Genomic DNA, 13,330 nt, shown 5'->3' on the forward strand with positions numbered 1-13,330 from the left:
GCTAGTTGGAATTGATCATACCCTGAGTACAAATCCCACATAGAATATATTGCCCTCCTTGCAAATGTCTCTACAAACTCATCTACAACCGGCCATGTACCCACATTTCTGATTGTCACCTTATTCACATGTTGCATATTCTGAATAAAGCGTAAAGAACCATTTTTCTTTGGAATTGTGAACCACATGTTTGGATATGGAGCACACGAAGGCTCCAAAACACCCATCTTGATCTTTTCATTAAGCAACTCAATTAGTTTTGGAAAATGAGCCTTCGTTCCAAGATACATGAGGGATAGTGAAGATCACCATAGGAGCAACAATGGAAGGATCCAAGGTAGTTAGATACGTAGTATTCGGTACAAATTCGGTTCGTAAGATACATAGTACAGAATGGATTGAGTTTTTAGGTACGTAAAAATTCGTACTTTTTTCACAAAGCATGAAACTGAGAGTACTTCATACATTTATACATGCATTCACCAACACTTCAAATAAAGACTAGCAAATCAACAATAGACCATTACAAATGCCAAAAACTAGAGTCCACGACTCTAAGCTCCTGAAGATGGCCAGAGCTTGGTGCTTCTTGCGGAAAAAAGTGGTAATCCTTGTTGCCTCAAACACAATAGGCTAAATCCAGGGCAATTTTTCTATATTCTCCATGAGTAAGTCTAGGCAATGGGCGGCACATGGTGTCCACACAATGCAAGGAAAATCCCTCTCTACCATCTCACCCATGGCCTTGCAATTGCTAGCATTATCTGTAACAACCTGCAAGTAGCCAAACAATGTACATTGTAATTAATGTAGACTCGTAGATATACAAGAGGTGGTTCTCTTGAAATAGCAGAGATTGAACAGAAAACACAAGGAGAAGAGATGGGGAGATTGACTTTACCTCCACCACATTCTCCTTTCCCACCTCAAGAATGGTTTGACGATATGTTTGTAGATGAACTATGTAGTGATCTTCTCACCTCCCTTTCCGGCATCCACGGCTCTCAAAAAGTACGTACCAAGGCAAGATGAGACTAGAATATTGATGATGTGGCCTCTACGTACATCACTGCATCCATCAGAATGATAGCACACCCAGAAGGCTGCCACCCACCTTTTACTACGGTGACTGCTCTATCGATGATTGCTTTCTGCTCATCTAGCATATTTGTACGCATCTTGTTGTAATTCAAGCCAGTCCACGACTCCGTGGGGCCAACCTGAGAAATGGCTTTGACCATCCCCTCCATTGATCTATTTGAAGCACATTGAACGCAATATTGCACTCTACAAGAGTGCGAGCAATCTCCGTCTCTACTATCTTCTGTCTCTCTCTCACCCAAGACTAAGAGTTAACGTGTGAAGACAACGTGGTCTGCCTCGGTGCATTGGTCGATCATCCCCACTCTCCTCATCATGCCCTGCTACACGAGCTCTTTTCCTACTAGTGCCGGCACTGGAAGGCATAGTAGTCTGAGAGCCAAAACCCATCCCTCCATCTCCTGGAATGTCACCAAGGTCCGCAAGTAATGCATCTTGCAAGGCATCCTGCGAAAACGAAGAACCCCTCATAGATGCACTCGATGCTACGAAGAAATTCTCTCGAATAACGTTTTCCCTGATTTGAGGTGGGATCTTCTCACAACCATCGCAATGATTTCTAGTACATATCCCTGTAAGATGCTTGAGAACACAAATAATAGTACTTGTCTTGCTTTACCCACAATACTTGCACTGCCACTGGGAGGAGCACACACAGGTGATTGCACAGAACCTGTATCTCTACTAATTTCTGAAACCAATTGCTCTTAGCCGTAGCAAGGAGTTTTTCGAAAAAAGGCCTCATCGACTGAAATAGGGCATCAAAAAAAACACCCGTACGAATCTTATCCGTACATACGGATCCATATTGTACAGCCGTACTGTACGAATAGAATCCGTACATACGTACGGATGCAACCTTGGAAGGATCAACACAGCCTATCGGCTCAAATGCAAAAGCCTTTCCATGTTTGGCAAGCATTTCTTCAAAGCATATTCTTTCAGCCTCTATCAAACTATCCTCGCAACCAATCTTTAATTTCTTCAAAGAATCCTCTGTAAACTTATGCCCAATCTTGCTCGGGTCACAAAGACTAGGCTGCAAAGCAACTTGCTCCATCTTATCCACGCAATCCTTTGGTAGAGGTAATGCCACTCGTTTCACTTTCTTTTGCCACAGACTTATACTTGGTCTCCACTCGTACATCAACACCTTGAGCGTTTTTGAAATCCTCAATGACTTTGTACATTTCTATTGAGCATACCTTCACAACCTCATTCCCTATGCCCAAATTGCAATCCACTAAAGATTTCAAGTCTTGTATGGTATCCACAAATGAACATTCATCAAGCACACTTGCAATGCATTCATTATCTTCTAGCAAACCATTCATCTTCAAACCTCTTTGTACACTATTTACATGTTGTCTTTCACTCCGCTTTAAGTCCTCACACTTTGTAAAAGCAATAGATTCATAGTCTGGTAATCCTACAAAACTTGTAGTAGTAAACATTTTCTTTGTATATACATCATGCGAGAACTTTTCTCTTCTTGTACCATTGCAATCCCGCTCTACAATGGTACATGGTTAAAACCCCTCATATCCCTGTAGTCCTTAAATTCTTTGTTTGTCTTTGGCAAGGATTATTCTCTAATACTTTCACGATTCCTTTCATGGTCCACACAAACAGTAAGGAACCGGACTACGTGCTTCCCATTCCAACTTCTTATTTTAGCATAAGCTGACCCATCATCCATCGCCTTGGTTTCCATACGAGTAGAAGTGATGTATAGCTGCCCAAGGATAAGACGATATGTAGACATCTCCTGTACAAGAAATTTTGGTCATCTTTCACATCCCCTATAGTCACCCTTACATTTGAACAAGCTTCGTACAGCTCCCCTGATGAACTGTTTGCTACACGGATCATCCGTCCATGATTTACATCAATTGGCCATTTTCCCTTTTGATAAAGACTCTTCGACATGAGGTTACTCTCTGATCCATGATCTATCAATGTAATGTATGGCTCTTCTAAGCCTCCCACTCTAACCAAGGTCTCAATAGTTGCTCTTGCCTAATGACTCTTTGAGTAATAACTCTTGTGAGTGGTCTCGACTTCATCTTCATCATCCAAGAAGCAAACCTGCTTTACTCTTGCCTAGACTTGTAGCATCCAGCAACAATTTCTTCACCTTGCTCACCATAGACCTGTACTCCCTGTGCATTTAAAGTCTCTCTTTCACCCAATAAATGGATAGATTCATTAAGTGACTGTCGCTTTATCTTTATAATATCAATTATTTCTTCGTGGAACTCCCGCTTCGCTATGCCAAGGACCTCACCCAAGGTAAATTCCACCTTAATATTCAAAATCCTCTCTTCCAAAACCTTTTTGAGATCCGTTGCTGCCTCTATATCAGATTGAAGTTTGTAGGCCGAACCCTTTGATTTAGCTTTCATTGCTTCCTTTTTCTTTTCTTTGGAGGCTTCCTGCATCGGCAATTCAAGGATAAGCATCTGTTGTGGACTAGTTGATCTAGGAGGCACTGTGTCATTCTTGCCTCCACTCCTCGTGGCCCTTTTTGAAGGCCCTTCATGTCCATTCTCATGCCTGCATTTCTCTTCAACAACAACCTCCTCGGCTTGACATTTGGCAATGTACGCATGCACGGACAAAGAGTCTACATAGTCATTCCAACCTGTTTCTAGCTGAATGCAATCTCCAGCTTTATGCAAAACTTCTTTAATCATCTTACCCTTCATAGCATATTCTATTGCACATGACCACAAGTCTCCAATATCATCAAATAATTCTTTTTCTCCAAACTTCACTCCTTTCTTGTTACTAGGCTCCACTTCAACCCATAGGTGACTGCTCAACCATCGAGATGGCATGGCTAGTAGCCATGTCCTCAACTAGCTTCTTCATCCCGCCTTTTCCAAAATTTGTCCCTAAGAGCTTACCTGTTTCATTTAAGTGAATCTTACCATCTCTAAAGAAAACAAGCTCCTTCATCAAGACATCTTTGAAACTTTCACGATCCCTCCTTGCATAGTCAATATTATCACACCATATGCATCTATTTGCAAAGCCTTCTCTGTTTTGAGTTCGTTGCCCCGTAGATTGACCCGACGGTTGCCCCCTTACTTCTACTCTTGTTAGCTTTAACTTTAGCTCTTGCATTCCTTTAACAATATCATCTAGGATGGACTTGTCACTCTTTGGAACCACAATAACAAGCTTTATGGGACTCTCAAGAATGCTTGAGGCTTGAGTAGGATTAACTATCAGCTTGTCTCTCTGTCATTGTCGCTTAGCTAGCAATGAAATTGCATCTTCAACCTCAATCCAATCGGTCTTTAAGCCATGTTTAGCATCTTTGTCCTCGAGCAGTAACTCTAACTTCTCTTGAATCTCTTTGCCTGCTACCTGCAAAAAGAGCTCTGTCTGCTCGGAGTTTAAGGTAGCCTTTTCAGTCCTTGACAGTTCATCATAGAGGCGCTCAAATTCCCTCAGAAGTTCGATAGGTGACAGTTCCCCTTTTGGCCTAACTACCCATTCTAGAAATGTTCTCTTGTCATCCTTTCGGAGTCCTCCATGAAACACTCTTCCTTCAAGGCTAATTTGAATGCTTCCCACGTTCACCCATGATTATTTCTAATTCCCCTTACGTGCTCATTGTTCTCTCATCTCGGGAACCAGAGCTAGCTCAAAACTTTGTACCATCTCTGCTTCGGGCACTCAATGCAGCTCCATCTCCTTTACATACCCACAGAGATACTTTGTTACATCTTTACCATTAAATTGGTCCAATTTCTTCAACATTGATTGAAGCGCTTTGGTTGACAGAAGCTCCCTCCTTTCAACAGCTTGTTGCTGCTGCATAAACGCCGCAAAGGCTTGAAACATTTGCATTGTGACGGGATCAAACCGCACCCCCTGTTGCTCTTGTTGCTCCATAGCTTAAAGCTTTGATTTGAGACTTTCAAAGAAGATTTTGAACCCTCACCCTAGCCTACTTCGCGTCCGGTTCACCAAAAATGTGTCAAGAAGTACACAGTGCGGCTAGGAAAGCGTCGGGCCTCTGACTGTGAGGATTCGTAGCAAAATCAAGCAAGTCGTAGAAGATTTGAAGCTAAAAACACACTCGTAAGGAACAAAACTCCAACCATGAAAGCTTCACTTTGGAAAAGAACAAATTCAACTCAAAACTCTTGTGTGTGTGTGAAGAATAGGTGTAGCCCTGCTTTCAATTGCACAGATGCAGTGCTCTTTTGTCCTATTAAAAACCCTAAATTGACGCTTCAAATCTTCGTCGTTACCATTTCATGAAAGCTTCAGAACTTCATTGGAAAAGCCCAAGTGGTTATTTGAGGAGGGGAAAACCTAATTGGTGGCCTCAACCTCAAACACAAAGTGAAAGCAACACGGAACTGCACTAGCACCTTGGATTGAAATGGTTGTATCTCCTTGATTAGATGCCCAAATGAGCTCATTGTTGGCTCTATAAGTTCACTTTCAGCTTGAGCAACGACAACACCGTTGTTGATGTGGCATTTTGAGCCATTGTCACTATTTTCGGGCTATTTTTTATCATTGTATGGTCATTTTTAGCCATTTTTAGCCCAAATGCACCCCCTTTTAGCCCACACACGTATCCTTTTGTCCGTAAAATGCCCAAACGAGCTAGGAAAAATCCCTAAATTTGTGGAAAATCCCATTAGGCTCAAATTTCATGTTGAACCTCATTTTTTTACTTGGCAAGCATTTTGGAAACATCATTTGCGGCCGCGCACGAAACTTGCTACTTGGCCAAGATCTCCCGCATTGAACTTTCTAGGCAAAACGAGTTTGCCACTTCGAAACACTTGACATTTGTACATTACTAAAGCAAATTAGTCATGTTTTAATGTGATAAAACATGCAACGGTACCATGTCTTGGGCCTCTCCTGTGCGGCAAGGTATGCACACGCTTGCAATCGTGGCATCTGTTTTCGCATATATCACACTATGTACATTGTAGCATTTAGTCCAACACATCAAAAGCATTAAGTTTCACATTACACACGTGCCACGGCACGACATTGCGGAGATCCTTGAACTTGTTGGATGGTCTAGACCCAATGGACCAGACCCGACTAGACCAAGCTAGACTCGTCTAGACCACTCCTGCTAGATAGGGGGGAGAGAGACTAGACAGGTTAGACCAAGTTGGACGAGAGAAGATGGACTAGACCGACCTGGAGGAGGACGAAGCTGGTCTATACCAAGCTGGATCACACAGGCAAACTAGACCAAGCGAGGGGTTGAACTAGCTAGCTCCTTATCCATGTATGCTCAATGGGATGGAGTGAGACTTCCATTGAGGTCCCATTGGATGTGTCAGAATTGAGAGCACCAGTAGCGAGAAAAGTGTATCGTGCTCTCTACTATGGGTGCTCCTCAGTGCAATATGTGTGAAACCTCACTCCAACACAAAGAAAACGCAACACAACGATCAAACCAATAACTCAAGAGACACAACAATAGACTTGAAACACCGTGGAGCTCGACTAGCTCATGGAGCCACTACAAACTCTAGCTAGCAACACGCTCATCTCCAAGCCCAAGACTCACAGGTATGATGAGGATGTCGAGGCTCCAATCTGCAAGGAGAGTGCAGATGTGCAGTGCCGGACCCAAGACACAAGATTCAAGACGCAAGACCATAGAAAGTGGAAGAAGCATATGGCAACTAGAACCAACTATTCATACATACAATCATAAAGAGCCATCAACGGCAAGCAAAATCTCCCAGTCCAGCTACGTCTATCTCCAAATTGTGGTGGTGGTCGTCCGGCCATGGTGTCCACTATATCACCACCCGTATCATTGCCACGTGTCTGTAGTTGTCCAAGGCGTCTCAAGACGCAAGGAAAAGGAGGACCTCATTGTAGCTTAGCCTTTAAAACGCTCATTGCAGGAGGGGAGGGAAAAACAGGAAGTTGGGAAGGGCATTCTCTTTAGTGTTTTAAAACGCGCTTAGCAGGAGGGCCTTGCTTATATTGTTTCAAAACGCGCTCACAGTAGACACACAAAGGTTGGCCAATAGAGCAACTTCTCAAAACGCCTCTTCTCTTTTTATAGGCGTTTCGAAACACAATGCACTTCAGCCTCCCAAAAACACCCACTTGCAGCCTTCTCTGCCTGGAATGTTCAAAATGCAAGGGTTGAGGCTGCCGGTCCCAAGGACTAAAACATTGTTCCCTCTTCAAGAGCTTCTTTGAACTTTCCACTTCTTTGCCCTACTCCACTCGTGATCAATGAGCACAATGCTCTGATACCATGTCAACGTTGATGATGCGGAAGCGTAGAGTTAGGGAGAGAATGCACAAGAGAGAAAGAGACAGAGGTTTGCTCTAAACCAACCAACTTTGCACTGAATCAAATAATTATCAAACGGGAGCTTAAGTGCCCTTATATATTGCCTGGGGGACCTTCAGCACCCCCCGTGAGGAATTGCCCTACCCAAAACTGTGTCAAATAACTAAAATAAATACCTAAATGAAAAAGAAAATAAAGGGATCATCCTAGGAATTACTTTGAAATACATATATTTTAACACAGAGGTGCCTCAATCTATTGCTGGAGATCCGTAGACTCAAAGTGGCCACCGTCAAGAGCAAAGGACCTACACATAGAGGTTCCATACAGAGGCAGATCAATACCTTTTACAAAGGGACTACTCACAATGGCCCGCCACAAGTTTCCCAGTCACACCCTAATTGGGGCACCCTTCTTGATCAAGCCATCCAGCTTGGCCGCTCACTATGCCCGAGGATGAGAGGTTCTTCACATCGTAGACTAGGTCTACATCGGAGGCTACGAAGCAGGGTTGAGTGACATCCAGCACACCGCTGCCCCAGAGAGTTGACTATGGAGGACATTGACGCCATACTAAGGAGACCCATGAGAGAATTCATGGGATGATCACCATTGTATATTTTCTCCTTTTTACGCCTCATTGTCCCTCATGTGATCATACCCCTTCCCATATGCTTTGAGATAATATGTATTATGTGATGTTGATGATTATAGTGGTACGCTGGATGAAAGAATTGCATGGACGATCAGCCTTTATACGGGTGGCTCATTGTTGCACAAACAAGTGCACGCGCACACTCTCTTACCTATAAACTGTCCCTCAAAAGTCTTCAAATTTCCATAGTTCATTTAAACTTAATGGAAAATTTATTGACAAGCACACACCCACCAGGGGATTTATTTATGTGAAAAGTATTCATATGGCCTCCATAAGACAAACACTACTAAGACCTGGTGAAGCTTGGCAGTAAAATGGTTTAAATACTCAATACAGCAGAACAGTGCTTGCCAATAATGTGAAACAAATGACAGTCCTCACAAAATTTATCAAAACTTGAGGTAGTTGTAAGCTCAACCTAGGAAGATTCATAACTTATCTCATTGAGAATAACAACATTCATGTGACCAAAAAGGTAATGAACATTTCAGTGTAGTATGTTTTGCATGGTAACAATAAGACATGTTCCAGCTCCTATGAAGAAGAAAACAAATGAAGAAAATTCGAAAGGCTAGTGAAACAACCATAAATGTATGGCTTTTTGCTTTACTTCTCTGATGTTGGCTCTTGCTATTATTCTACATGAGACGTGCCATTAACATTAATGGTAATATTGCTGTCTACATTAGCATCACAAAGCAGTAAAATTAATAAATGTTTTTAATAGTAACACTCCTATCTTGATAAGAAACAAAATGCTATTGTTGTTGGAAGAAGCGCGTATTTTCATAGGATAGAAAATGTTTCTCCATGAACACTGGACGTTACCCTCCTTAGACAGGTTATTCCATACCCTGGACTGAGACCTAGATTGGTTAAGGATCTGAAACATTGAACCGGAGGCGTTAGGGCTGAGCATCTGACATAGGCAGGAGCCGCAGGACCAAACAGTAAGAAGTCAAGAAGGCATGAAATGTCGCAGTTCTACTGCCATTAGTAACCGATAATGACAACCAGACAAAGGAAATTCATCTCTTCTATACTATTCTAACAACACAAATACTCCCTAAAGCCAGCCAAACACAACTTATTTAAACAATTCCTTAAGATAGAGCTGCAAAACTTAAAATAACTTAAAGGCAGCTCACCTTAAGCTCACATTCTAGGTCATGAATGTTATGCCTCGCATCATCAAGCTGTCCACTCAAATCATCAGCCCTATAAGCCTCCCATTGGATGCGCTCCTCCTTCTGCAACCCACTTTATATTAATTCTGTAGAAGACTCAAGTTTGGTTTCACATTGTGATAACAGAAAACAAAACAGATCAAAGCACAGGCTTGCCTCTTGTAGTAGAGATTCAAACTTTGAATTAGAGCCTATCTCCTGACGCATGCTTGCAGAAGATGGATTCACTGCATCTATACTCTACCATCACAAACTCAAGAATTTATCACCTCTAAAAATTCTTACTACTGCATAGAGCCGCGTACTCATGTGCACATGCGCATGGAGAGCATGCACGCAGACATGTGCACGAATGGATGCATGCTCAGTCCTTACGCATCAATACAACATTCCAACGTTGACCTCCACTGGCACAACCAGAACACATACCTTATCCCTGCATGTAACCTGAAGCAGGTTACCTTCTCCGGCAAGCTTTGCTTCCACATATTCCGACAGCTACGAACAAAAAATATGTATACACAATTAATTTTGTGAGAACCAACAAAATGAATCTCTATCTAGAGGTACGCATGCCATTACCTGATCCCTTAGACCTGATATTTCACCTAGTAAAACATCACGTTCCCCACCATCAAAGAAATCTTGCAACCTGAAGATTCTCTCTCTCTCTCTCTCTCTCTCTCTCTCTCTCTCTCTCTCTCTCTCTCTCTCTCTCTCTCTCTCTCTCTCTCTCTCTTCACAGACGGATCACAGACTTCTTCAAAGAAGACACGGGACGGCCGCAAGAGCCACTCCCACAACAAAGCTCCCCCTCGTCTCACACCAGAGGCACATTGATTGACCGAGCAATTGAACTAGGGAAATCCAAGCGCCCACGATTGCAAAGAACTACACAGCATCGACGGGTTCTACAACAGAAAATTCGGAGCACGCTGGCCAAGCATGCACGACGCCCGGTCATAATACTAACCATGGAGGATATTGATGAGATTCGCCAACGACCGATGCTAGATCTCTTGTGATTCAGCCATCCCAACAAGCCACCCAAATTTTCCCACTTAGTTTTATGCTTGGCTCACATCGACCAGCTTAGGCCCCCATAGTAGATATCTTTGTTTTGTAATGTTGTTAGGTTATTTTGTTACTCTGACTTTGTATCAGATCCACCACTTTGTAACTTTCGGGTCTCATAGGTCATTATGGCCTTTTGAAGACGTTAATATAATATTTCTCTCTCTCTCTCTCTCTCTCTCTCTCTCTCTCTCTCTCTCTCTCTCTCTCTCTCTCTCTCTCTCTCTCTCTCTCCGCTCCCATTGCTTGTTCAGAGAGGGTTTTGGACCACTCTCAAGAGTCATGGGATATGAGGATCAGAGATGCTTGGGTTTGTTCTTGCTCGAGTTGCACAGACACAGAGATAGCCTGATGAGTGGAGAGGCTAGCCAATCTCAGAGACGGATCACAGATTTCTTTAGAGCAGACACTGGATAGCCGCAGGAACTACCACAGCAGAGCTCACTTTCGTCTCACACCAGAGGCACATTGATCGACCGACCGAGTGAGCTGGGGAAATCCAGGCGCCCACGACTGCGGAGGACTACACAGCATCGACGGAGGCTTCATCAGAAGAAGCGGAGCACCTAGCCAGGCATGCACGACGCCCAATCAGACTACTGACCATGGAGGAGATTGATAAGATCTTTCCCCAAGCGCCCACCACTGTGGAGGACTACTTCATCAGAAGATTCGGAGCACTTGGCCAAGCATGCACGACACCCAATCAGACTACTGAACCATGGAGGAGATTGATGAGATCTGCCAACGCCCGATGCTAGATCTCCTCTCTTAGATTCATTTCCTTTTTCCTTACTGTTTTAGTGTTAGTTCTTTGTAATTTCCGTATTCATACATGCTATCAGATTCACCAATTGTAACCTTTTGGTCTCATAGGTTGTTTTGGCCTTTCGACGACGTTAATACAAGGAGATACAACATGCTGGTATGGGGAGATGACATCATGGTTTCGTGCACATGGGTTCAACATAGACACGCTGCCACCATTCCATTACTCACTGGATGCACCATCCCTCACTCTTACACAGTCAGAGATCACCAAGCTCATCCGCCGAGACCTAACCCAGCTAGACACCAGGAGGACATGGATACAACCAGCACAGGAGTTGGGCACGAAGATGGCTTTCTACAGAGACCACCTTCTCCAGCTTACGGAAGATGGTTTTGTGGCGAGACCCAGATACATGGATACCCACTTGTCTCATGGGATACGATGTGCTATTGGCCAATTACGCACATCTTCTCACCAGTTGCGGATTGAGACTGGGAGGTACAGCGGAGTACCAGCAGAGGACAGGACATGCCCCTTGTGTAACACAGAACCTGAGACAGAGCTACACTATACATGCCGCTACCCCGTCTACTACGAGATACGAGGTCGCTCCCACTGCCTGTTCAGAGAGGGTTTTGGACCACTCTCAAGAGTCATGGGATACGAAGATCAGAGATGTCTGGGTTTATTCTTACTCGAGTTGCGCAGACACAGAGATAGCCTGATGAATGGCGAGGCTAGCCAGTCTCAAAGACGGATCACAGACTTCTTCAAAGCAGACACGGGACGGCCGCAAGAGCCACTCCCACAACAGAGCTCCCCCTCGTCTCACACGAGAGGCACACTGATTGACCGAGCGATTGAACTAGGGAAATCCAAGCGCCCACGAGTACGAAGAACTACACAGCATCGACGGGTTCTACGACAGAAAATTCGGAGCACGCTGGCCAACCATGCACGACGCCCGGTCAAACTACTAACCATGGAGGAAATTGATGAGATTCGCCAACGACCGATGCTAGATCTCTTGTGATTCAACCATCCCAACAAGCCACCCAAATTTTCCCGTTTAGTCTTATGCTTGGCTCACATCGACCAACTTAGGCCCCCATAGTAGATATCTTTGTTTTGTACTGTTATTAGGCTATTTAGTTACTCTGACTTTGTATCAGATCCACCACTTTGTAACTTTCGGGTCTCATAGGTCATTATGGCCTTTTGAAGACGTTAATATAACATTTCATTTCTCTCTCTCTCTCTCTTTCTCTCTCAAATTCACCAATTGTAACTTTTTTGGTCTCATAGGCCATTTTGGTCTTTTGAAAACGTTAATATAACATTTCATTTCTCTCTCTCTCAAATATGGTCACGAGATTGTGGAGTATATATACACTTACCTAGGGGTAGTCTTTATTGGGCCGAGATTTTCTTTGAGAAGAGCAACAGAGACTAGACTAACTAGGGCTGGTGCGGCTCTGGGAGGAATGGAGAGGATGCGTTCGCAGGTTCAATTCCAAGAACCTAGGACAAAGTTATGGCTCTTTGATACTTTGGTTGCCTCTACTATGTTATATGGGGTGCAAGTTTGGGGACCTTCTATAGGCCAGGATGGTAGGAGGCGTATGGAGAAGCCCTGTGGTATCTATGATCTCTCGGCTGATTAGAGCCAAGGCTTCTGTACAGCATAATATCATTCGAGCGGAATTAGCTGCCCCACCTATGGAGATTGAGACGCTTACAAGATCAGTCTCCTTTGTACACAGTCTGTGGGATACTACAAGAGATAGATATGCCAGGGTGGCTCTAGAGTCCTCCAGACAATTAGCTCTTAATGGGGATACATGATGCTGGTATGCACAGATGGCATCATGGTTTCACACACATGGTTTCACCATGGACAGGTTGCCTTCTTTTCAATACTCTCTACAAGCACCCTTGAGGTCTTTGACGCGGGTAGAGATTAATAGACTCATTCGTCGGGATCTGATCCAGCTGCACACGAGGAGGACATGGATAGAGCCGATACAAGAGTTGGGCACAAAGATGGCTTTCTATAGAGAGCATCTTCTCCACCTCACCGGGGATGGGTTTGTGATTCGACCTAGCTATATGGACACGCATCTTTCTCATGGTTTGTGTTGTGCCATTGGTCAGATACGCACATCCTCACATCAGCTCGAGATTGAGACTGGCAGATTCAGAGGGACACCAACAAATAGCAGTATATG

General features: G+C 43.8%; 1 protein-coding gene across 2 annotated transcripts in view; it reads right to left on the reverse strand.

Moving 5' to 3' along the window:
- POK2 (phragmoplast orienting kinesin 2) overlaps positions 1-13,330 on the reverse strand; it is a 95,724-nt gene that overhangs the window by 21,969 nt on the left and 60,425 nt on the right. For both annotated transcript variants that reach the window (XM_086497959.1, XM_086497960.1), the window contains exons 17-20: positions 9,839-9,908; positions 9,686-9,754; positions 9,413-9,496; positions 9,218-9,319 (exon numbers count right to left, since the gene is read on the reverse strand). In XM_086497959.1, coding sequence (XP_086354085.1) covers positions 9,218-9,319; positions 9,413-9,496; positions 9,686-9,754; positions 9,839-9,908 — 325 coding nt within the window. The remainder of the gene's footprint in view (positions 1-9,217; positions 9,320-9,412; positions 9,497-9,685; positions 9,755-9,838; positions 9,909-13,330) is intronic.

This window comes from Adiantum capillus-veneris, chromosome 24, assembly GCF_014529385.1.
Source record: "Adiantum capillus-veneris isolate H3 chromosome 24, ASM1452938v2, whole genome shotgun sequence".
Lineage (NCBI taxonomy): Eukaryota > Viridiplantae > Streptophyta > Polypodiopsida > Polypodiales > Pteridaceae > Adiantum > Adiantum capillus-veneris.